At 42.6% G+C, this 26839-nt stretch overlaps 1 protein-coding gene across 1 annotated transcript in view; it reads left to right on the top strand.

Annotated features, from left to right (window-relative positions):
* The first annotated feature begins 5371 nt into the window (after nt 1–5371).
* Nucleotides 5372–26839, top strand: part of esr2b (estrogen receptor 2b) — a 49637-nt gene continuing 28169 nt past the window's right edge. Inside the window, exons 1-2 of the mRNA XM_030045051.1 lie at nt 5372–5637; nt 24915–25436. Of these exons, the coding sequence (XP_029900911.1) occupies nt 24988–25436 (449 nt within the window). The 5' untranslated portion in view covers nt 5372–5637; nt 24915–24987. The remainder of the gene's footprint in view (nt 5638–24914; nt 25437–26839) is intronic.

Raw genomic sequence — 26839 nt, 5'->3', positions numbered from 1 at the left:
ACGCTGAAACAAACAAACATGTCCCGGCAGCCACATGTGCCCCGCTCACCTCCTCCCATCCACAAGAGAGATCTGGATTGATGCTAATAATCCATCAGTCCCCTCCTGACCTAACTTTCCACTCGGGCTCAGGGGACGGGCAGCTGAATATGCGCTCTATTACTGGGGTAATAGCCGGTAGGCAGATGAAAGCCCCGGGAATCCGGTCGCTTCTCGCTGCCTGTCATTGCCATCAATGCAGCCGGAGCACAGAGGGCCAATGAAAGTAATTCTGAGATGATTAAGGGAAGAATCCGAGTAAAGAATGAATTAACCTGCATGTGCAATTGGACTGGAGCAAAGAATTTGGATGCATGAGTGAGAGAGAGCGAGTCCACATGGGTGCACACACACAACCCGGGCTTGTGCAAAGGGCACACACACACAAGACACACACACACACACACGCTCATTTCTCGCTGCCGGGGGAGTGCACAATGCTACTAGAGCAAGGGCTAAGAGAGAAGAGAGGACACAAGAGGGAACATGCGGTTCCTCTCTTCAGTCGGGATTTTTTGGATGTGAAATAGTCCACCAGCGGCCCCTCGCATCGCACAATAGTACATCTTGTTTTGTTGTGTTTCAGCGGCTCACGAGAGGGCGGATGAAATTATCCGAAGACGACAGAGAGAGAAAGACAAAGAAAGACGGGAGCAGAGAAAGAGAAGTTTTTTTTTTGAATAGGAGTGTGTGTTTGTGTGTGTGTGTGTGTGTGTGTGTGCTGCTGGACTGAAACTGAATGAATGAATCATCAGAATATGAGACAGAGAGCCGACAGGGTCAGAGAGTAGAAAAACAGAGCTGTAATGTATCATATCTCCCATTTTTCTCCCTGCCGGCCTCCTCCTCCTCCTCCTCCTCCTCCTCCTCCTCTTCCTCCTCCTCCTCCTCTTCACCATTTTTTGTTCTCCCTGGTTTACGTTTCTTTTTTTAAACATAGCTGCCTCTAGTGGAATATGTACGTCACGTTTTAGTCATTTTAGGCATTTAGGCATTCGCTCGGCAAAGGTCCTTTTTTTTTTTTTTTTTTTTTTTTTTCCTTTTACCCTGAAATTTTTGGTGATGGCTTCGTTTCGGTGCATTTCAATCAGATCCCCTGTTTTCTGACTCCTTTAATGTCCTCTAATGTTTTTTTAATGTGTGTCTGATGCAAAAAAGAGCCCTCCCCCAGAATTTCTGCAGTGCATTTCTAACAAATACGTGATAATTATATATGAAAACCCACAGATTTATATAGTTTTGAGGACTAACACTGACCATTTCTCAAAGATAGTGTCTGCCCCTCCACATGCTTTAGGTTTGGGCAGTGTCTTACTGTTTACTGAGTTTAAACACACAGACCAGTTACAGTAACGCCGTCTCCAGCAGGAGCGAATATGACAGCTTCCAATCGGGAAAATTTCCATACTCGAATCATGATTATGTAAATATTGTGATCGAAACGACAGCTAATGCTGTACTTGAAGAGTTGATGTTATCCCTCTAACCAAAAAAATGTGCAATGGACTTTTAAGCAGGTCCAAGTTAATTTGTGTTTTGTTGATATGTCTCAAAATAATAATAATTTAAAAAAAAAAAAAAAAAAGTTTGTGCATTTGGACTGAAAAATCTAATGTGAGGGAAATCACAGAGTGGCTTGAAACCTGCTCCTAAATAGTATTTTTGCTTGAGAAAATGTGTCTGTTTCGGGGTTTTCAGGTTGACCCTGAGCACGTCAGTCTCTACCTCGTGTCTCTGCCTCCTTCTGCTCTGAAGATGGGATTGTTTTTTTCTACACTGTATGAAAAATCACGTGGTTTCACCCCATTTTTGGATCGTAGCTGCTGTTAGCTGATATTTTGCACTCTGTGTACAGAAAGGTCAGTTTTCATTTCAAGTTTTTTACAGTAAAATTCTCCAAATTGTAAAGATTCTGCATAATTCCCGCATTTTTTTTTTCTTTGAGCAAGCAAATGTCTCAAGCAATCTTCAGAAAACACTAAAACTCAACACTGAAATCTGTGTTAACACAATTCCTCGGAGCAGTAGGACGGATCTTTAATTACAGGCTTTGGCGATGTTTTGGTAAATATTCTCAACTGCTCAACGGTGCAAAATGATGCACGTCCCAAAATAACTCAAAACAAGGAGAACCCTGGGAAAAAAAAAAAAAAAATGAAGTCTGCATATTTGTATGAATGAATGAATGCTCCCAAATTCAATTTCATTCATCAACATTTCTATCTCAAAGGCCTTTGTTGTGATACAAAAAGTTCATTTTCTCACCGTGTTAGAAGTGGGCAGCCCCGGCGATGATGTCTGATTTTTGCTGAAAGTAAAAAATATAAATCTATATATCTTGCCCCCCCCCCTGCAGCGGCCACACACACAGTGTCAGACGAGCCCTGTGAGACATTCATTGGTTTCCAAACAGAGGAGCTGGAAGGAGCGGCCGCCCTGCTTGCCATGCCGACCGGCTCAGCTTCACTTCGCTGTCTCTGGCTGATGAGCTGGGATTGGCACCGGCGCACCGACTCAGACATCACGCTCACAGCTGCTTTCAGAGAAGCTGGGAGATTCGAGCAGGGGGCGGCGAGGTCACCGGAGGAGGCCTTTAAAACGCAGGGCACATCGCCGCCGCAAACCAAAGAAGCAGCATTTTGAATCAGGAGACATGCAGAAGACCCGAATCCTGCTCAGGCATCTCGTTACACCAAATGTGCCGTTAAATCAAACCCATGGCTGACTCAAAACACCCCAAAAAAACTTGATGGGTAAAATTTCCACATCGTATTTTCCAAATTTTGAAGAGCGTGCATGATGAACCTGAGGTAAAGGTAAATATTTTGAACATTAGGTGCTGCATCCTCAATGTGGAAGTGAACAAGAGTCCAAGACAAAACTGCAAAAATCATTTCCTTGTTGCTCCTCCAACGTTTCAGGCGAGACGCTGAGCCTCGGTGTGGCACGGCAAACAAACCGGGCCATTTTTAGCGAGTTAATTTTATTTCTAATAATTTATTATCAGCCTATATGATTGTTTGTCTCCCAGAATAGACTGCAAAATGAGCTCTGTAAGTGCTCCAAAGTGGAATCAAATTTGAATTTGATTTGAGATGTGGGTGTGTATGTGGGTGAGAGAGAGAGAGAGAGAGAGAGAGACAGAGAGAGAGAGAGAGATTTCAATGAGGTATGGAGGGAAGTCAAGGTATGCAAAACACACAAACACACACACATCTTGAATTTCATCTGATAGAAATCCCAGCAGTTTGCCAACAGCATAAAAAGCTGTAAAAATGATAATAAAAGTGTCACTTCTCATCAGTGGAAGCATTTTTCCGATAGTTCTCTGAAGTTTTGATCTGTCACTTCCAGTGGACAGATGAGGTTTCCTGCTCAAACGTGACTCCAGGACTCATTTCGGCAAACTGGGGTGAATCCAGTTCACATCGTCTCAGTCAGCAGCCCCACTTTGTGTTTCAGTCTGCTGCATTTTTACACAAGAAGACAATTAATTAGCTCCACACTCAAATCTTTTTTTTTTTTTTTTTTAGGTTTTTGAAAGTCTGAACCGGTTCGGTGTGCAGCGTCCACTGTTTTGACAACAGAGTCAGTCATGTGTGGCAAAAATGATAACCGCCCTGCTGTTTTCAGCTGTCATGAGCACCACGCTCACCTGTGGCACCACACTGCACTCACCTGTGGCACGGCGGCCTGCAGGTACAGCTCTGGCAGCAGGGACACGGTGCTGCTGGTTTGAAGCTTGATGGTTAGAGCAAGGCACCAGCATGGCTTGGGTTAGGGTGTCCAAGGCACTAGTGCTGCGTTATGTTCACAGCTGGAAAGAAGGAAATCCTTATTTGTAAGCCATAATTCCAGCCTCCATATGTTCCACAGGCCCAGCTCAGAAAAAAAAAAAAGAGGAAACATGGAGGACTACAAAATTTTTCAAGCCCACTGCAAAATCCTGTTTCCCTGCAGCAGGTGATGTTTTGGATTTAAAAAAAAAAAAAAAAAAAAAAAAAAAAAAAACTTGATGGAAAGGGCGAATGTTGCTTAAAATAAATTTTAAAAAAGGTTAAATGTGAGTATGTTTATATTTTAGCGACTGTATATGCAACTTACATGTTTTACCCTTAACCACAGAAACTGTGTTTGAGTTCATGACGGATTATAAACGTGCTAAAGGCAACGTCCACGTGAAGATGACGTCAGACAACGGCATCTCTGAGCGGCCAGAACCCAGAAATCTCACTCCCAATTTGGGATTACGGCTTGAAAATGGTGCTGAGGTCAGAGTGTGTGACTCTCCAAAATCTGACATGGTTGGTGGCTCACTTCCTACCTAATTTAGTCCAATGTGACATGTATATTATTATATGGTACTGAATGAGATAAGAAATTTCGATGCTTCCCCTGGGAAAACTTGCAAACTTGAAAACATTGCAGCAGCAAATAAGACTAGGATACAGTAGGAAATAGAACAGACAAATAGCCTGTCAAAATTTAAACAGATTCGGGTATATATAAATCAGATCCATCCAGCGATTCAAACGTAAAGATGCAACTAACAATAATTTTCATAATTGATCAGTTGATTAATTGATGAGTTGTTTGGTTCATTAAATGTCAGAAAATGGTGAAAGATGTTGTGCACAGTTTCCCACATCCTCAAATGTCTTGTTTTGTCCCAACCAGCAGACCGCAGCCCGAAGATATTTACTTTACTGTCATCTGAGAAGCCGGAATTAGTTGTTGTTTTATTTAAAGGGCTATTTAAGTCGTCAACAAAGAAACATAAAGTACCTGACACATAAACTTTGGAAACAATTGTAATTCTAATAATTTTGTGGAGGTTTAAACTGCTGGAGTCAAATTGACCCCAAAAATAAAAGATGTTCTTAAATTTGAACAGAACAGGAGGGTTAAATAAAGTTAACACGTTTCCTTTCATCTTTATTTTCCTTTTTATATCACTTCTCAGTGATTGTATGACAAAATGAGAGGAACCTTTGTCTGTTCTCGGTCTTGATTTTATTCAATTTAACTGACAAAATTACATGGAGACATTAATTTGATAGTTCAAAGCCTGTTCTTGCAGGGCCATTATGTTATTTGATCCACAGTTTAGCGTAAATGGTAAAGGAGTGGCGTGAAAAAAAATAAAACTGACATGAAAGGCCAAGATTTCATTCATCATTTTTTAAAATCCTATCATATCTGGGTGAAGTCCCTGACGGGCTGCAGCTGGATCGGCGCTGCTGAGTGGCGCTGTGCGTAACCGTGCGCAGCGCCGCGGGCGGCTCTCCAAGAGGGCGTGGCCACAGTGACGTGCCCACGTCCGTCTTGGCACTCCTCAGGCGCAGATCTGTCACAAGTGGGCAAACATTAACGACATGCTTTAAGTGTGGAATGAAGTACGCCGAGGTCCGCTTTGAGGGCCGAGCGCCGGCTGCCTGCGATGCGCGTCTCCACTTTCACTTTGACGCGTCACGGTTTGGTTTTTCTGCTCCAGTTGAGCTGACGGGCTGCGGGGCGCTCAGACCCTGGAAACCACAAACTGCACCGCTGGAGCTGCCAGGTCACCGGATCGCCGCGGCTGCACTCACCCAGTGACAGGTCGGTGAGAGACACAAACCTCCGTCGTCTGGTTTCCAGCGGGGAGTTAAACTTTCCCGTGTCAGAGAGAGAGAGAAAGAGAGAGAGAGAGAGAAGTGAGAGGCTGTGTGGAGTTTGTTCGCGGTGCCTCTGCGTCTCCTCTCGCAGCGAAACGGACCAGCCGTTTCCAGATTGACAGGTGCAGCTTTGTGGTCTTTGTCAGGGGACATTTTGCCCGGAATTCCTCGGTTTTATTGCTCGGGTGCGGGCGGGTCAGTGCGGAGCTCGCTTCCGTTTGATTCTCAGTTGAGTTTTTGCGGTAAGCTCGCAGGAAACTTCCCATCTCTTTACAGCCCGCAAGGGATCAGCGATGAATGATTCTGATCAGCAGCTGATCCTGCAGAGCAAAAGGTGAAATAGAAACTTTAATTCTTGTGCCCGTTAGAAGTGGAGATTATGTTGTTTCAGTCATTAAACTTAACTCTCTAATTAAGTATCAAACAGTTGAAACAGTCTGTAGAACTAGAACTCACCCACAGGAACTAGAACTATAATCCTATAATAAATGGTACATGGATACTATAGACATATCATAGCAAGACTGTCCCAATAGTACATGAATATCAGTGCCACTATACAGCTGATCAAAAAAAAAAAAACTCTAGAAAAGGTGAAAGTCACTGTAACTTAAGTATCTACCACCACTCTATGTCTCTTTAAGTGGGAATATTGTGGTCATTTCTTAAGGAACAGTGCTGTGTAAGTGCAGTGTTCAGTGTCTAAGCTGAGATTGAGTTGATTTGGGTCTTTGTGGGTAGAGGTAATCCAAGGTGGCAAGGCTGCAGCCAGTACCCTAACCCATCCCTTTTTTTTTTTTTTTTTTTTTTTTTTAATAGTAATTCCCAAAGAGAGGTCCATCCTCAAATCCTAACATAAGCTGGTAAAGTGAACGGTGTCCAAAAAAAAAAAAAAAAAAAAAAAAAAAAAGGCAGAATGCTCATGTGTTCATGGCTGGTATCTGATCCCCTGCATTACAGTGAGTTCAAGGTAAAAACTTCACATAGGCAACTTTTGTAGTAAGTAATGTGTTAAAAATGGAATCAAACATCGTGTCCATCACATTAGAGGTGGATTACAATGAATGGCTGATTTTTCATTCATTTTTCATTCAGAGTCTGGTGTTGGCTCTGTTTCTCAGTCTCATAAGGTGTGTCTGTGGTCAAAAGTGATTTTTCTTTTTTTTTTTTTAAATTATAGGTCAGATGGTATTTTTTTTAAATCTCCCATAGGCAGCAGGCTGTTGTGCTGCTCTGTCCGTCTGCTCGTTCATTTTCTTTAGGGATATCCTGGTTGCTCTCTAATCTTTTGACGCCACCGATGATATTTTATCACAAAAGGTGCCCTTATCAGCTCTGGTCCCCCTCGCTGAGCAGGGTGGAAATCAGCGAGGATGTACACTCGGCAATCTCCTCTCCATAGCCTTGAGACTGCTCACAGTGTAATAATGATCTCAATGTTGCCATAAACGCCAGATTCCTTTTCCACTCGCCGAATAGCTGAGCTGCGGGGGAGTTGAGTGTGTGTGTGTGTGTGTGTGTGTGTGTGTGTGTGTGGTTGGAGGGGAGGGTAAGGGGGATGTCCTGCTGTAATAATAACTTGGACAGGGCTAACTTAAAGCGCATCCCCTTCCCCTCTCCGGGGCTTTGAAAAGCATTCCACAGGCGAGCGCCGAAACCCTCGCCAAGGTCACGGCGCTCGGCAGCCTCCCCGCGCTCGCCTGTGCATCACCCAGATACCTCGGTACAGCCTGTAACTAAAACACGGCTGTAGTAAACACACAGCCAGCGCCTTGCCCACGCCGCACACTCACTCACTCACTCACTCACTCACTCACTCACTCACTCTCTCTCACGCCCTTATTGAGTGTTTCCATGCAGGGCGAGTGTGTCACGCCTCAGTTAGAGCGTTCGGACACCGTGTGCCGTCTCAGGGCGTTTCCACCCGGATTCACACTCCTCAGCGTTCACTCATTTAGGTGGGAATGCCGTGTCGACCCGGCTGGCACCAAATCAGAAGCTGCGTTTGTTAATCTTCCACTAATAATCAGGATAAAAATGCCATCTCAATCAGAGGAGACTGACCCGAAGGAGTCATCAGTCTGGGCTGCTGTAAACGTCTGATAATCTGTTCAATAGGAAGATATTAGCAACTAGTAACCATGTAATCTGATGGTTTGTCTCTGGTTGGGATGAATCTCTTCTTTCTGTGCGTTCCTCCTTCTGTTTGCCCCATGGGGAGGAGGGGGGACAGAAATCCTTACAGGCTTGTCGAACGCCTGACGAAAGGCTGGAGACCACGAGTTGTTCAAACAAGTCGAGTGAAAAGACGAATGAATCAAACCGAATCACAAACCTGCTGGAAAAGTTTGAAGGCTGCCACCCAGCCAGAGTTCATGTTTACAGTCTGATGGGGGCACCACCGCCGGCCAACATGACTTAGGCCTGGATTATATTTATATTTCCAGCAGATTAGACACTTCCCACGCATGTCAGAGAGGTTTTATTCTGACTAAATGCTTTGTGGCATGTGAAAGCACATCTTACTGGATCCCTTTACTGAGCCTCCATGGAAAAATCTGCAAACTTGAACGCAAAATAAAAGGAAAGCTGTCACATCTTGCCGGTTTGGTCTGTTTTAATAGACTCATGGTACGTTTTACGACTACTGCTACTTAGTTTGGTTTGTTTTCGTGCACGGTGATATATCGATATGTGGCATATGTGTTGTCATTTCCTAGTTTTAGAGGCCTCATAACCTTTAAGGGATGCAGTTTTCTGAACACTCTGACTGCTCTAGTCCATTTATTTGTCTCTACCTGTTTGGTCATGACGTTCACATCAGTTATGATTGTTTGTCTTGTGTAAAACATTTCGTGAAAGCACCAGCGGTCATCCCAACAATATCGATATCGTGACCTTTGAGTTTGTCCGTATCGTGCAGCCCCAGTTTGTTCTAAGAGGTGAAAACATCGGTGTGGTTTGCACCTCTCACTGTGGACCAAAGCAGCGAACCGAGGTCCATCTGGAAAGTGAGGCCATGCTCTGCCTGACCTGTAGGAGGCGATACAGGAAAAGTGGGTCCTGACACCTGACAGCAGACTGAGAGGAAGCCTAGCTTAATAAACAGAAGCGAGGGCAAACACCAGTTCTCCATGAGGATGAGGATGAGGATGAGGATGAACACAGGGTCAGTGAGGGCGAAGAGCTCAGACGAATCCAGCTGAGCCTGAGATCGGACGGGTTTCAGCTCCTCGCCCGCATCCAGAACGTCCAATCAGGCGGGACATCGGGGCAGGAAAAGTCCTCTGGTTCACTTGTAACTGGTCCTAGACGGTAACCCTAGATTTGTGAAACTGCTGCGCCACTGTGCATGTGATCGAGGGCTACCAAATCCAGGGTTACCATCTTGACACGACCCTGTGGTGTGAAGTCAAACAAAACATATAGAAATATGCAAAAAAAAAAAAAAAAAAAAAAAAATAGCTAGATAGATAGATAGATAGGTATACTTTATTGATCCCAGACTCACACGTTATTTCACACGTTACAGCAGCATCATCAATAAAAACAAAAAATTAAAAAATTAAAATTAAAAGTATACTAAAAGTAGACTAAATATGCGAAATATATACACTAAATACAATAAGGGCTAAGTATATACAATAAAGTAGCCTGAGAATATGAGATGTTTTGAAATGTAAGAAATGTAAGATATACTGATGAAAATAATAAATATGAAAAATGAAAAATAAAGAAAAAGAAATAATTTCCCCTGTGGTTCATAATAAAGACAATACATCAAGTGTTAGGTCATTTCAGTTTTCTTTTTTAAGATTATCTGTTGGACATTTTGCTCTTATTAGATATTTACTGGATGTATTAGAGTATAAACTGAGACAGGGGGGGCTGTTCAGGGAATTCCACAAACCAGGAGTGGAAAATTAGCCTGAAAACTGGAAAAGATGCCGCTGTATCCCGGTGATCGTGATTTGAATCTGTAAAACAAAGTGTGAATGTTGAGGATAATGATCTGGTCATCCATGATAAAGTTTGATACCAACAGACAAAATTTCACGGCATATTCTGTGACACTTTTTAAAGTCATCCGGCTAAAGGCTCGTTTATGCTCGACGTTAAGTACGAATACGGATTTTGGACGTAGCCTTCGATCTGCACTCGATTAAAAAAGCCGATAAAAGAGACCGATCTATGAGCGAGACGTGAAGAGGAAAGCTTTACATGAAGGAGGACCTTTACACATGTTTGTAGTTGCACTCTGAGCTGCCCCCTAGTGGATTCATTGCTTAACATCCACTATGAGAGGGTTCCCAAGGTTCCCCGACAAAATGAGGTTCAGTGTAATTAAGGAAAACACTGACACAGAGCGTTTGGTCTAAATTTGGTGCATCAATTTAGGGATCCTTGAATGAAAAGCAGACCGGCCTTTTTAATTTAAAATCGCACAGATGATCAGTCAGTGTCCTCCATCTCCGATACGTCGGGCGTGATGCAGTTTGATTGATTACATATTGATCAGTAAATCACAGGGAAACCACACGAGCATACAGGACAATGTTTAATTATTACCCTCCTGAGTTTAATTGTCCGGTGACGGTCACGGTGCTCTTGATGTCGTCCTCTCCTCTCCTCTCTTTGTCACCCGCCGTTTATTTTTAACAAAACAAAACCATTTGCAGAAATCCACATCAACAAAGTATTTAATGACGAGCGTCGTCTGTGGAGGGCTGGAGTTATTATTTGTGCCCTGATTATCTGTCAGATACCTGCCAAAATGTTCATTGAGTGATGATAAATATAAACAGATCAGTCTTTTGTCAAGGTTTTATTAAAGGAGTTAATGCGCACCAGAGGCGTAAAGCGCGGGGAGTGTGTGTTTTATGTGTGTGTGTTGACTACTACATCAATCAGTTTTGAGACACTGCTGACAAAGAAACGACATCATCACCATCATTTTTCTGGATTTTTTTTTTTTTTTTTTTTTTTTTTTTTTTACGTCACCAAACAGAAAGAGGGGGCGCTGTTGCTCCAGAGAATTTTTTAAATTTATTTTTATTTTTTTATTTATGTTATGGCAGAAAGGAGCAGCTTGCATGAATGTGGCTTTAATTTTGAAAAGCAAATAAGCAGCTCTGGCACGAGATAGAGGCCGCCAGTCGTCTTGGTCATGGTCGCGCTTATTTTTAATTTTGATTTTAATATTGATATTTATTATTTTCTTCACTTTTCTTGTTTGAAGTTTTTGTGTCAGTTATTTCTAAAGATGCATCGCTGCCGCTTTTTAATTTCCGATAACGACGCCAACAGATGCAGAGCAAACATCCCATCCATCACTTTCACCAGCCAGATTATAGTTGGGATTGTGGGATTATCCTGGCATCACTGGACAAAATAACAGATCGAACATCTTTCTGTTTACCTCCATTTGTTGCCAAAAATGGAGAAAATGAAGTCAGCTTTGTTTATTTCTGAATTTCAAAATCAGATATTATTCTTATGTAAGAGCCGCCTCGGGGGCGGAGCCATTATTTCAAAAGCGAGAAGGCCTTATCTCATTTTTTTTTAGCGTAAAATGTGGTAATTATCTTTATCTAATTCATTTTGAAATATGCTTCATATTTACAATAATTATAAATATTGCACTTGTACTTTTCCAGTAATATGTTGGTCGTTTTTGGTCTTTTTCTTGTTTCTTTCTTTTTTTTTTTAATCAGCAAATTTGCTTGTTGCCTTTTCCCCATGTTTTTGAGAGAAATCAAGTCACTTTGCTCAGCTTTCAGTTGCAGCAGCTCAGAAGAAAAAAGGGGAAATAAAGATGCAAGAGGGGTTGCTAATTTGGTGATTGGACTTCCATAACAATGTCCAGGTTGCAGGGGACAGAAGGGACATGACCCCCCCATCCTGTGTCTGCTACGGCCCTGAGCTGCTTAAATTGAGAATAAATACAAATATAACACCTTATTAGCATAGATTTTCACTTCTGATGTGTCATATAAGGAAAAAAAGACTCAGTTTCAGATTAAACGACTTTGTGAGATATAGGCCTGGCAGGTAGACAGCACAGCGGCGCTGACAAGGTGACGGGTAAAATTACCCCAAACTCCCCGCGCCGTCATCAGCCTGTCCGCCCGGCTGTGCCAGAGCCCCTCGCCGCTCGGCTCGACGAGTCCTCCCCTCCGCCGTCCCGTCCCGCTCCTCCCTCCGCCATGTAATCTGCCCGGCGCTTTAACTCGAGGCAGCTCTCTCCTTTGAGCGGCTCCTTGTCGCTTTGTGAGGCTCACAGAAAGCAGGAGCAGAGGCTTTCGCTGGGGGTCTTTGTGCTGTGGTATGCGGCGCTGGCTGGGAGCTCGGCGCTGAGGAGGGGAAGGCTCCTCGCTCCTTTTATACACAAGAAATAAACATGTCTTTTATTTCTGGCTGCAGCCGTAGCCCTCATGCAGCGCACGTACGCTCCTGTTTACCCCTCATCTTCTGAGATACGCTGCAGAAAATCTCCAAAATGACGTGGTTTAGTCGCGTCTTGAGTGTTTCTCCCTCGTTCTTCTGTTTGTTTCCAGAGTTTTCTTGAACTGAGCGTCATTTTCTTGGTCCTTGTGGGCTGATCTGCCTTAATCTGCCTCAGGTTTGGACTTTATGGAGTTCAGTAAAACATGATTTTTATGTCTTAATGTGAGACTTGGTAAGATGGAGGTTTTTTTTTTTTTTTTATAGCATGTGTGTCTTTGGAAAACGGACATAAACAAGCATTGTCCTGAACTATACATATGCAAACTTTGGTACTGTTGTTTTTAAGAGTGCAGGGAACAAGTTAGTGCACACAGGCCGAATTTGACGTCAGACTATCTTCAGTCTTTGGTCTGCTGTTCCCACAGAGGGCAGATCTAAACCCTCGATTTCAGGACAGACGGTGAAGTCTGTAATCTGTGTGTGAACATCAGAGGTGTATCGATTCAGTAAAGCCACGGTTCGGTTTGTGCTGCGGTTTGTGGGCCACGATTTCAGTCAGGGAAGAGGAAAAAAAACAATATTTCTAATCTTCTCTGTATTTAGTCTTTGCTATTTTTTTTTTTCATTCAGAGATTTGGGATATCAAAATGAAATCAACAAATATTCTTTCAAAGGCAAAAGTCTGCATAAAACTAGGCTGTTTAAACAAACATAAAAAGACCTTCAGTGTATTCATGGATTCATGAATTTCTCAGCCTCAGCTTTTTTTCTCCACGGTTCGGTTTTACACCCCTAAAACTTTGATATTGTTTTTTTAAGAGTGCAGGTAACAAGTTAGTGCAGACACAGAGAGGGCAGACATAAACCCTCGATTTCAGGACAGACCGTGAAACCATCATCGGAAATCTTTCTTGTGTTTCCTGGACTTATTTCTGTGACATGTATGTGTCTGAATGATGCCGGTGCAGCGAGCAGTGCTGGATTATAATCCCTGGGGTGATTTAATTTGCAAAGTCAGCACAGAAAACAGTGGGCGACCTGCAGAATTTGTTGTTTTCTGTTTTCTTGCATGTTTATCCCGTGACCAAGAGCCACAACCTAAACCTCCAACATCACAAACAACCGATCACTGCAAACCAAGCAGGTCAGACTGGCTCACTTACCTGTGGTCAGTTTGATAAAATATGAGAGAAATAAACAACAACAAAAAAAAAAACAATGTGAATGATCCAGAGGAGGGTGGAGAGGAAGGGATATAAAGTGTTTTTTCCTCAAGCGGTCACTAAGGAAGCGATTTTGACCATTTGTTCAAAAAAGAAATATAAAAATCAGACGTAAAGAGAGAGACGAGAGCTACTTCTTCACTTTCACAGCAAACGGACGGGAATATAATCCAGCAGAGGGAGGTTTATGAACAGAAAACATAAATTGGTCACCAAGGTGACAGGCATTTGCATTTGGTCTGTTGTAGTGAGATGTGATAGGGCTCGTTGCTCTGTGGCCCATTATTAATCTGAATTAAAAGGGTGGGGCAGCAAACCCCTTTAAATCACCGAGTCAGACCCTCCTCAGCTCGGTTGGCTCAGTGACAGCTCATCTTTTTTTTTTCTGTATCAGCACAGTTTGCAGGAATACTACATGTGATAGCATTGCACTATAAGCAATATAAACCCACCTATAGAGCATATGAAGTCTATAAAACACCTGAAGGACGATAAAAAACAATCAGTGGAGCATCCCAGTGAATGCATGTGCAAAGGAAAGGTGAGTCATTTGCACCTGTGGTCGATTACAGAGCTGAAAGAGATCGTGCTGCTCCAGTGATTGAAGTTTTTTTTTGTGTGTGTGTGTGTGTGTGTGTGTGTGTGTGTGTGTGTGTGTGTGTGTGTGTGTGTGTGTGTGTAAGAGATGCTGTCCTCCTCCAGAGACACACCGGTCTGCCTGACAGCCGAGGGAGACAGGCGGCGTCTCCGGCTCTCGCGAAACAAACGAGCAAAAACCGAAACCCCTCTCACGCTGAGGGAGTATGTTCTCTGTTCAGGTTTTAAAAATTTTGTTCATTTTCTCTCGCAGTCTTCTGTGATCCTTTAGTTTTCCTGGATGGGCTGTGAGGCAGACACTGCATGGATCAGCGGGAGGAGAGAAGTGTTCAAAAAATTAGTCCAAATTTTGAGAAATCACATCTTAAAACAAGTCCCCCAGAAAATAAGATGTGACTTGTGAACTTTAATGCAAAGACAATATAAGACATTTTAAAATGACAGGACTTTGCAGTTCATCTTCCTTTTTGGCTGCATCAGGAAACAGGACCACCTCAGTGTTGAAATGTCTTTTTTTTCCCTAAAACAAGCAGAAAATCATCTGCCATGTGACTTTTTTCCGATGCAGATGGATTTACAAATTGACTTTCTTGAATGAAGTGACTTTGTGATCCACCTCAGGTCAGGCAGGCTTCTCGGTTTGAAGATCCAGTGGTGGATTTTTTTGGACTTCAGATTTCAAGGCTCAGAGCTTGATGAAGTGACTTGCTAAAAATGAAGAATCATTAAGGTGATTTTTTTTTTTTTTTTTTTTTTTTTGAGGGTTTGGCAGCTGGCCCACTTCCTTTATAAGCAATAGAGAGTGATGAAAACAGTGTGCTTTATAATCAAGCTGTTAAAGGCTCATCCTGGACTTTCTCTTTTTTTATTTTGTCTGTGTTGCTCTGCTCTCGTTGCTGCAGGGTTTCTGCCCTGCACTTCCCAGAGGTCACCTGTCAATCAAACAGGGTGGGCGGGACTTGGAGTTTCTGCTGATGGAGTTTGAGTGTGTACTACATCCTGCTGCTACACACTCAAACAGTGTAGTACATACTGCCTACTACATATTCAAACAGTGTGTACTACATCCTGCTACTACACACTCAAACAGTGTGTACTACATCCAGCCTACTACACACTCAAACAGTGTAGTACATACTGCCTACTACATATTCAAACAGTGTGTACTACATCCTGCTACTACACACTCAAACAGTGTGTACTACATCCTGCCTACTACACACTCAAACAGTGTAGTACTACATCCTGCTACTACACACTCAAACAGTGTGTACCACATATTACATACTGGCTACTACATACTCAGACAGTGTGTACTACATCCTGCTGCTACACACACAAACAGTGTGTACTACATCCTGCCTACTACATATTCAAACAGTGTGTACTACATCCTGCCTACTACACACTCAAACAGTGTAGTACTACATCCTGCTACTACACACTCAAACAGTGTGTACCACATATTACATACTGGCTACTACATACTCAGACAGTGTGTACTACATCCTGCCTACCACACACTCAGACAGTGTGTACTACATCCTGCCTACTACACACTCAAACAGTGTGTACTACATCCTGCCTACTACACACACACAGTGTGTACTACATCCTGCTACTACACACTCAAACAATGTGTACCACATCCTGCCTACTACACACACAAACAGTGTGTACTACATCCTGCCTACTACACACACAAACAGTGTGTACTACATCCTGCCTACTACACACTCAAACAGTGTGTACTACATCCTGCTACTACACACTCAAACAGTGTATACCACATATTACAAACTGGCTACTACATACTCAGACAGTGTGTACTACATCCTGCCTACTTCACACTAAGACAGTGTGTACTACATACTGCCTACTACACACTCAGACAGTGTGTACTACATCCTGCCTACTACACACTCAAACAGTGTAGTACTACATCCTGCTACTACACACTCAAACAGTGTGTACCACATATTACATACTGGCTACTACATACTGAGACAGTGTGTACTACATCCTGCCTACTACACACTCAAACAGTGTGTACTACATCCTGCCTACTACACACACAGTGTGTACTACATCCTGCTACTACACACTCAATGTGTACCACATCCTGCCTACTACACACACACAAACAGTGTGTACTACATCCTGCCTACTACACACTCAAACAGTGTGTACTACATCCTGCTACTACACACTCAAACAGTGTATACCACATATTACATACTGACTACTACAAACTCAGACAGTGTGTACTACATCCTGCCTACTACATACTCAGACAGTGTGTACTACATACTGCCTACTACACACTCAGACAGTGTGTACTACACAGTGCACACTCAGCCCAACCATTAGTCTGCTGACCGGCAGGCTGTTCACACTGAAGTATATTGTTAAGTATCCCAGAATGCATTTTGCACCAACCAGTACGAAGCCAGGCTCTAAAAGCTGCTACACTTTTTGTTCTAACAAACTAAATATGTCACTGAAGAAGTTTTAAATATTTCAGGCGACACAGCAGACATGTAGAAATGTGATCAGTTTATCCAAATAACACCTGTTTGGAAATTTGGTCCGATGTTTATGGAGACACCAAACAACTGTCAAGCTAGCCATGGCCCAAAATAAGCACAATTCCTGTTATTTACAAAATAAAAGCTTTACTCACAAATATCTCGTTGAATACATTATAACCAATAGTGGTGTTTTTATTTTGAAGGCAGGATGTGTGACATTCTCTGTAGTGTCATTGAGGCGCCGCTGCCAGGATGTTAATGTGATGTGAGCAGCTTCAGCTCACAGCATCACAGCTCTGATACAGCGCTCAGAAAACACACATCTGCCGGTCGCCGTCACAACCGTCCGCCTGAAGTGATGCAATGCATTCTGGGAAGCTGAGTATAACCGGTGAGCTCACGTTGTAGTCACAAAAAAATCTTGTGAATCGAGTATAAGTAGTACTTGAGGTGATTCTGAACACGGCTTTGGACTCGAACCTGGTTTTCCTTCATACAGCCGTCTGCTTTTACGCAGCAGTGACACGGTTTTCTATGGTGTTTTCTATGGGGATGTGATGCTGGGCTTAAAGTAGTGAAGCAGGCATTTATTTATGTGAAAATGTCACCAATTATTACTTGAAGTTCACATTTTGAGCCACGGAGAAGATGCTTACCCAGAGGAACTCACTGTGAGGGAGCTCAGAGGCTCTTTAATGCTGACAAAGTCAAAAATCAGCAAAAGACTAAGAAGGTGAGGAGCATCTTCATGGCATAATAATGTGATTTAAAGCTGCGGTATGCAAAAAAAAAAAAATTCATTTAATAATTCATTTATTAATTCAAGCTATCAATGAGCTGGCAACCAACAAAGTTATCATGCTTATTCCAGGTTTTTTTTTTTTGTTTTTTTTTAAATCAGCTGATCATCAACTTCAATTGAGACTCGCAGTTGTTTGATTTGTGGCCGGTGCGGCACGCTATGAAATGACATGCACGTCCAGCGTTTTTGTCATTTGTCACTTTAACAAAAAACACACACACCGGCGGATGCTGCGGTGATGACGGGGAACCGAACCCGTGACGTTTTTCCGTCTGAGCCGCCCCGGAGCCAAAAGAGCAGGAGACGTGCCAGCCGGTGGTGACATGAAGCAGGCAGGGGAATAAAAAGCGAGCCCTGCAGTCACACAGCGTCCTTTGACCCCGTGTTGCCTGCCGTGCCGTTTACCATGGACGACTGCCATGACTCTGTCCAAAGCTCAAACTTGGGCACAGCCATTTTGTTGACACCTCTGGTTGCATTGTGAATTTTGGTGGGTACAAAAGCCTTTCCTCCAGCCCGCACAGCATGGAAAAGTGAGTAGCTCATCCTCTGTTTTCATGTCTTCTGGTGAATGGCCGAATGCGTGTGTTCGGCTCGCGGTTCGGCCCCGTGGGAAATCACCAAATCCAGGCTTCACTGAATAATTGCGGCAAATCGCTGTTTAATTCTGACAGGTCTGAGAACATAGTCAAGGCTGAGGTTTGAAATGCCAGCCAGAATGTGGTCAGTTATTATTATCGGCATTACGTTTTTTATTATTGTGCCTCCTAGATATAATCCTGTGTTCTGTGAGGTGAAGGGTCGGGTTGTTTGAGCTGCTATAAAACTGGAATCCATCCATCCTGCTGTTCTTTAGCCTGTTGTTCTGTAAACCGCGGCCTTGATGTGTAGGATGTGTTGCAATTTGGAGTTTCACGGACATATTAAAGTTAAAATTATCCATATTACTGATAAACATGATGCACTAATCCAGATTGACTCGTAACGGGTGCAGCATCTCTGCAGCTCGTCAAATTTAAATATTCGTGTATGATTATGCTGTGGTATTGCTTTGAGGTTATTGTTTTTTTTTTTGTTTGTTTTTTTTAATGCATTGATATTTTCTGTGCCTGTTGCTGTTTTTCGATCAAAGCAAAACCCTAAAACGGGTTTGGTGGTGGTTTGGACGGGACAGAGCTCTCCGCTCAGCAGGATTTAATGCCCGATCCTCTTTGAACCAGACGGTCCAAAGTGTGGATTTCACCGAGGTTTAATTGAAAACATGCCGACGACGACGCTGATTCATGCCGTCTTCGGGAAAATCCACTGTTTGATCGCAGCCCCCGCATTTCTCAACTTTCAAATTTATATGACTTGAGCGCACATAAAATTTGAGTTAAATGAAAGAAAAGCTGTGACGACGACGACGATAGGAGAAGCAATCAATAAAGCAAGCAGAGGAGATTTTCAGGAAGGACAAGCTGTAAAGTCCACGTTTGAGTTCCAGCCTGTAGGCTTTAGCTGATGCTCCTCTCCACAGCGGCTGCAGTACGAGCTGGTATGTGTTGCTCAAGGGCACTTTGACACGTAGCGGCGCCTGGCATCAAACCTGCGACTGTTTTGTCGAGCGTTTTCCGATCCGAGCTGCTGCTTGTGTGAATTTTGATGCGTGAAATATCTCCAAATTTAAAATGTCCCTCCGTGGCTTTTTTCCTAGATCCATTTTCTGTGCAGGCGAGGGTTTGGTTTTATGAATCACACACACAAAAACTGGCTGTAACTACATTCAGTCCACCTGATGGCTTGTCGGGCTGCTCAGAATATGTACGTCACTCTGGTTGGGGCAAGTAGTGCTGCTAACTAGTTCATATAGGGAAAAAAAAACAACAACATTATGCTGAAGGTGCACACTGTGGGCTGTTGTTATTGCGAAGCTGCAGTATTTCATCATAACTCGTGTTATCACCAAATTGTCTCTGCAGAGGTTACAGTCACTGAAAGGCCAATCACCCGGTGCCAGGAGACATTTTTTTAGTGACCGTCTTCACAGAGATCATTTTCAAAAACTGTTTAAAGCCAAAGGAGGAGACGATGTAGAGAAACAGAGGAAATCACAGAGGAGAGCTTCAAGCCACCTGAGGCACGGTAACCGGTGGGGGGTCCAAATGAGCACCTAATGCTTTTTATTTATTTTATTTTATTTATTTATTTATTTATTTTGGTGCTTTTCCCACAATTCTATGATATTTATTTACATTTATGCAGCTTGCACATTTAAGGCATGGTTTTGAGGACGACACCGACCGTTTAATGTCAGATTTAAAGGACTAGTCTGTGATTTCTCCAAGATAAGTGGCCGCCTCCACTCGGTTTTGTTTTGGTCAGTGTCTTAACTGTTTACTGACTTTCAACACAGCCAACAATTACAATTATGCATTTTCCAGTGGCAGCAAATATGAGAGCTTCCAATGGGGAAAAAAATTACGCTGCATACCCAAGACATCTTTATATAAATATGTACTTTTTTTTTTTTTTTTTTGGTATGAAGGTATTGGTTCCATTGGACTTAGAATTTACCCAATTTGAGATCAATAAACTTTTTCTGGTTCTGATTGATTCTAAATGGCCTGAAACGAACCTCTAAGTCAAATATCAACCAAAGATTTCTGCTTGACACTTCTTGACACATCTCCCATTCATTTATAATGGAGGATCCAATGGGACTGTATCTACGCAATGGAACCTCCTAGCGACTCGGACCCAACGTCCATCTGGGGGTTTTTGGGTCCACCGAACACGCCCGTCTTCACCGCGTGTCTCCACGATCTTCTGTTCCAAAGATAGAAACACATTTTCTGCTGTAAAGCCAGTTAATCGCCATTTAAAGCTTCCGCCGATGTTTTCCACTTCGATTTCAGAGATTACAGGAATAATCCCTCATTCTCGCGGCGTCGGATTTATCAGGTGTTCAGGTTTCCTTTCTCATGGATGGTAAAAATTAAATATTACAGCACTACAGTCATTAGTGGGCGTTCATTTCACTGAAATTAGTCCCTGTGGTTCATTTTTGGCTTAATTGTTTATCTCTGTGCTGGTCAGCCATGTTGGAAATAACAGTGACATCACAAGTCGGGTTGTTTCGTGCTGCGTGTCGAGCTTTGTTTTTGTCTGATGTGTGATACCTGACATAAAAAAAGAGCAGGTGTTACTTCCTGATGGGAAACTTGGACACCAAATAAATGAGATCACATAAAGGTTAAAGTCTCAAACAGGCTCATTGGTGATAAGTAACATCCATCAGTGGAGTTGAGTGAGGATATGTGAATTTCTCTCTTTTTTTGGTAATTTTTTTGCATTGCTACGTAATCAGCACATGCCAACGAGCTATGATTACACCCTTGATGTGATTTGCTTGTTTAAAACTGGCCCCGCCCACAGTCAGTCAAAATAGATGCTTGCTTGTTATATACAACTTTTTACAGTTCATGCAGTGTACGCTAAATGTCAAATTTATTTATAAAGCACATTTAAAAGCTGACCAAAGTGCTATATAGTAAAAATTTCCTGAAGGAGAACAACTTGAAATGTTGCAAAGTTAGTCAGATCAAGTGTTGGGTAAGCTGTGATCCTGTGTGCCGATATTTTTCTCCTTCTTTTTCCATACGTCTCTATCTATCCTGCACCTGGGCCAAAAACTTTCCACTCTCCTTTCCACCGGTTTGAATCCGGTCCAGGACGTCTGAGGCATCTCTCCTCTCTCTCTCTGCCCGTCCTCGTTTCTCCTGTCTGTCCACGGTGGAGCACGAACGAGGCGAGGATGCCAGAAATGTATCCTTAAAGTAAACCAGCGGACCACCCGGCGGCCCGAGCGCCTCCGATGTTTGAGGTTCACTCTCTAATTGCTCTGCTGTTGATCCTGGCACTGATTAACCGGCCGGTGGTGTGTTTGGCACCGTGCGGCCACGGTGTGTTTACAAGGCCCAGGCGATCACGCGGCTTCACAAGACCTGCAGGGCTGCGAAAGTATAGAAGCCGTTTCTCATTCTGTCTTTCTATCCTATCCTGAGGAGAAAACAAAACAAAAACATAAAAAAAAAAAAAAACATGCCTAGATATCACTTATATCTGGAATGAAGTGTTGCTCTAATTCACTTTGTACACAATAAATAAGCTATTGCATCACTGGAGCTGACTCATCAGAATCAGTGGTGTGTGTGACAGAGAAAAGGACAGAGGGAAAGTGACTGTGCGTGTGTGTGCATGTGTGTGTGTGTGCGTGCGTGCGTGCGTGTGTGTGTGTGTGTAAGAAACACAGTCCAAGGAGTGAAATTCTAGGGTAAGTATTACAGTAGAAAACAATAACAGGAGATGAGATAAGAGGTCGCTTGCTTGTAAATAAACTCCTGTGTACCTCATCTGTCATCTGCAAATAAAACTTAATAAAACTTGTCATTTCAATGTCATTTCAACAAATGGCCCACTCACTTGGGTCTCAAAACATTCTGAAATTTTCACCAGTTGTTCCTTATGTATCCAATAGGCACACTGTAAAATTTTACTTTGCTCGGATGGATACTTTTTGAGATACAGCCAATTTAGTGAGGGGGGTTATGTGTCGATTTTGGTGCGATTTTCACGCGTCCTTATTTTTCCTCCATTTTCAGGTGTCAATATCTCAGGAACTACACCACATAGGAAACTGAAATTTGGCACGATAATACACCTCCACCTTCTCTCTCAGAATATACAAAAACATCTGTCATACATCATAACTGGTAGGCATGCCAGCCCCTGAAAAATGGGGAAAAAATGACATGGGTTTTGTGGTCGACCATGTTTGGGCCTTCAGAAAACAACTTTGTATTTGCCCCAGCTTCTTGATTTTTTCAGAGCTTTGACATACATACATGGACTGTTCAAAGCATTAATGATGAGTCAGATATATGCATCGATTTCTGGATCGCAGCCTCTCCAAATCCAAAAAAAAAAAAAATTCGTGTCAGATTTTCATTGGCCCATAACTGCATGTGGGAATGTCTTAAAAATCTGATCTCTGTTTTAATTTAAAGTTCAAAGCTTACTTTTTCTTGGAATATAAAATTTTTTTTCTTTATGCAAGTTCATTTTTGTTTTTGATCCCAAACATGGGGCTATTTTACCACTCGCAAATATTGAAATTCCTCAATATTAGACCATTGTAGCTTGCTTCTGTGTCTTACATTCATTTATTGTTTATTATTTGTTCATTATTAACCTAAAATATAATGACCATTGCATCAGAAATGCATTTATTTGTCACAACATCAACATTTTCATGAACTTTAAGGAAAATAAGGAACAACTGGAGAAAATTTCAGAATTTTTTGAGACCCAAGTGCGTGGGATGTTCTGAAAATTTGTTGAAATGACATGGAATGACCCACTTTTTTTTTTTTTTTTTTTTTGCTTTGTGGCACTTGTGCATGTGTCACCTGCGTTACTCAGCTGTGCAAAATACCTGGTATTGTCAGGGAAATCATAACCAAATCAAATTTTGATTGGTGACGTTTCTCGGTGTGTCTGCGTTCAGCCTTTCGTCAGATCCAGTCGACACGTGCAGCACCGGCAGAATGTTGTTTTGCCCTCTGCTCGTGTTTTACTCGGTGGAGGAAACAACCCGTTATCTCCTGTTTTCTTGAGGCTTCTCGTGTGTCCTTGAATAACGGCAGCACTTCTGGGAGGAGGATCCCCGCTGACCCTCTGGGATTTGAACTAAGTCACAGTCTCACTGCAGGGAAGTCTGACGCAGTCTAGACAAAAGTGAGGCAAAACAATGAAACGGGCTCGTCTTGTTGCGTCTGGTCTCGGTCAAATGAAGACCGTTCACGTGAGTTCATTTCCCAAAATATGCGATGACATATGCACCCAAAAAAAAAAGAAAGAAAAAAAATCCTCAAGTTCATAAATTGCATTTGCTTGGATTTGTAAGCGTAGGAGTCAGCTTTTTTTTTTTTTTAAACGGTCGAAATCTCATTAAGGAATGCAGAAAAAAAAAAAGAAAAAGAAAAAGCACATGCCTCTAAATTTGCTCAGACGCAAATATGGAAATATAAACGTGCAAACTGTGTGCTCTGTCTGAAAATAAGGTGTGACTGTGTTTGTGTCTGTTCTCCCGATGCGATGGATGGATTTTAAGAGACTCATAAATAGCTGCGTTGCCGGGCAAATAATAAAGTGATATGGTGCGCAGCGCTGGATCATTTCAATTTCCGGTAAACACCAAAATATGAAAAACAAGCCTGTGATACTTGGTGATTCTCAGCAGACTCACCTGTTGGAGATTTTTCCGCCCCGCCACTTTGGGCCAGAAATGAACAAAGTTTATCATAAACCTTGTGAGCGTGCAACAAACCCAACAGAATCTATAATTCACCTGTTTTTATACCTTTTTCCCACCTGTTGTGGGGTTTAATCTGAGTTCCCTCCTGCAGATGTGTCCTCAGTTGTTATTTAAATAAACATAATAAAACTCAATCAAACAAGTGAGAATGCAGGCTCTGTAGTAAAGATCTATTTTTCTCTTATTTCTCATTTTATTTTTTCACTTCTTCTACCTCACTTCCTCTCTTCTCCTTTCCTCACCACTAATTGGTCCTAGTGTTACTGACTACGTTTACATGCACACCATATTCCCGTTCGGGTCAATATTCCGGTTAAGGTAATTTTCCGAATAAGGTGTTTATATGCGCTGCAGCAACTCGAATATTCTGTTTACATGTTACTTGGCATATTCCCGTGTTTTGGCGTTGAATAAAATAAAATAAAATAAAATAAAAAATGAATAAATAAAATAAAATAATTAAATACAATAAAATAAATACTAATTGATACTAATTATAATTTTGGAACTATAGAACATTGCCTTTTTTTTTTTTTTTCTTGGTTTGATTTACAGAATAACTAAACAAAAATTAGACAAAAAGTTTCAGCAAATTAAACTTATAATTAACTTCATTCATTGGCCAAATATTATATCCATAAATAATGGTGTATTATATTTTGCCTTCAGCTGACCTTTCTGTCCACTCGTCTCACTGCAGTTCAGTTTTTGCATATTTCCCTCTGTTGCAGACACCGTTTCACTCTGCTCCAGCTGACCTTTCCAAAAAAAAAAAAAAAAAAAAAACTCATACAGTGTGTTTAATAAAATGAGTTCATGATTCGGTTATGAATGGTTATATGCTTTAGTAAAATCATTTCCTGACAGGGACCATGGCATTCTCTGATGTAAATGAGTGACGTTGTTTGCAGTATTCAGGTTTCGCCTCACAGTTGGTGTGAACTGGTGTGATTGTCTGCAGCACCATGGCAGGTTGAACCACAGCCACAGGCCCCACAGAGCTCTTAATGTGGGCTTTTCAAAGACGTTAAATAACAGGCGCAGTTTCCCTCGCTGCACCGGCCGTCAATCAGGATAAATCAGCTCGAGTAGGTCATTTGAATGAATTTTCATCACCTCCTCCCATCAGAACTGGTTTTCTTTCTTGCTTCTTTTACCAAGAGACTTTTTTTCTGCATTGAAGGTTCAATGCAGTTGAAATGAGCCTTGATTTACGTAGACCCTGTATGTGAAGGTGTGTTCGCTCTCTCCCTCCTGTCGTAGGTCTTGACCACAGTGGAAAATGCAATAGGAAGACCAGCTTCATCGCCGCCATCCTCATCGTTATCATCATCATATGCTCGATCGGCCCAGGATGGCGTCCTCTCCCGGGATCAGCAATGACCCGTTACCCCTGCTCCAGCTCCAGGAGGTGGACTCCAGCAAAGTGGCAGAGAGGGGGGACTCGCCGGGACTCCTGCCCGCCGTCTACACCCCTCCTGTGGGCATGGACGGCCACGCTGTCTGCATTCCCTCCCCGTACACGGACAGCAGCCACGACTACAGCCACAGCCACGGACCGCTGGCCTTCTACGGCCCCTCGGTGCTGAGCTACGCCAGGCCGCCGGTCACCGACAGCCCCTCGTCACTGTGCCCGCCTCTTAGCCCCTCGCTCTTCTTCGCCTCCCAAAGCCACCACAGCATGCCGCCGCTGACCCTGCACTGCCCTCAGCCTCTGGTCTACAACGAGCCCAGCACACATCCGCCCTGGGTGGAGGCCAAACCGCACGGCCTCGCCCCCTGCAGGTACGCTTCTCACCTGCTTTACCCACACCGACAAAAACATGACGCTAATATTTGCAATAATGTCTAACAAACTCATTCAGTATGATTAACAAGGCTACTGATGCAGCCAGTTGCAAATGATCCCGAGCTGTGTGTCATCTCATTTTATCAACCTTACATCGGCCCACATCTTACAGCAACAGGTGATATTGCTGATTATACTTGGTTCATGCGTGTTATTCCAAGAGACAATCATGAAATAAGGAAATGAAGAAGAATTTGTCAAGGCAGTTTCTCAAGCTGAAGTCAGGAAAATGAACTGTTTAATTGTTCAGTGTTTTATGAATGAAGGCAGCAGGCTGGTCAGCAGGCCACATGGTTCAGGTGTCAGGTCACATGACACACCTTCTCACAGGAAGTCAGCAGCCCTTAGGCACCAGCCATAGTTGGCCAACAGCTATATTCTGGATGTACTTATGATGAGGCCATTCAGTATAGCTGTGCTGTTTTTGGCTGGTAGCAGTAAAGCTGTAAATCTATTTGTATTTGTGACAATATCAGTCCCTGTAAACACGTTTGATTTGCTCACCTTTCTGGGTTGAAGCTGGTTTGTTGTCATCAGCACCAGCCGCTGTCATAAATCAGAGGTTATCTCACATTTTGGGCTTCCTGGGGTTTTTTTTTCAGGAGGGTGATTAATAAACCCTGATTACAGTGACTTGAATAAGACTGGTTGAACCTGACTGAGGTGCGTTCACCATGAATTTGCATGCATGTTTTTTTTGGGGTTTTTTTCAGTAAAACAACCCCTTGTTCTCATCACTGTGGGTCTTCTTTCCAACAGACAGTTTTGCAGACTTTTGTTATTCCCTGGGTTGAGTTTTCAAAATTTCTGTATCGGTCTGAATGAGCGCCTCTTCGCTCCCTCGCCTCTTCAGCTTCAAAACGGCACATTCTGCAGAGAAATGGGTCCAGATTTCATATCAGCGGTGCAAGCGCCTCTGCAAAAGTTCATTCACAGCCTCTTACCTTGAAGCTGAGAGTCTGCAGCTTCACCAATTGGAGCTCAGACACAAAACAATCCAAGTAATCCAACAGGAGCCTTGTGAGAGTCATATGTATCCCTAATTTGCACACCAAAAACTCAGTATTTTTACTGATATTGTCCACACCACAGCAACTTTTTTTTTTTTTTTTTTTTTTAATATCTCTCTTCTTCCTGGCTGATTACTGTACAGGGTGTCCACAAAGTCTCTTTACAATTTAAAAAATCTATTACAAAAGCAGTTGATGAGATATGTTAATCAGATGTGTTCTATGCACTCAGTGGTTATCAAAGTGTTTAATCACATTGCATTTGTGTATTTCAGGTATCCTGTTGATGAAACAGGTTCTGTTAAATAAACCCTTAAAAATTAGTAAAA

This window comes from Myripristis murdjan, chromosome 22, assembly GCF_902150065.1.
Source record: "Myripristis murdjan chromosome 22, fMyrMur1.1, whole genome shotgun sequence".
Lineage (NCBI taxonomy): Eukaryota > Metazoa > Chordata > Actinopteri > Holocentriformes > Holocentridae > Myripristis > Myripristis murdjan.
This window is presented reverse-complemented; position numbering and strand designations above follow the sequence as displayed.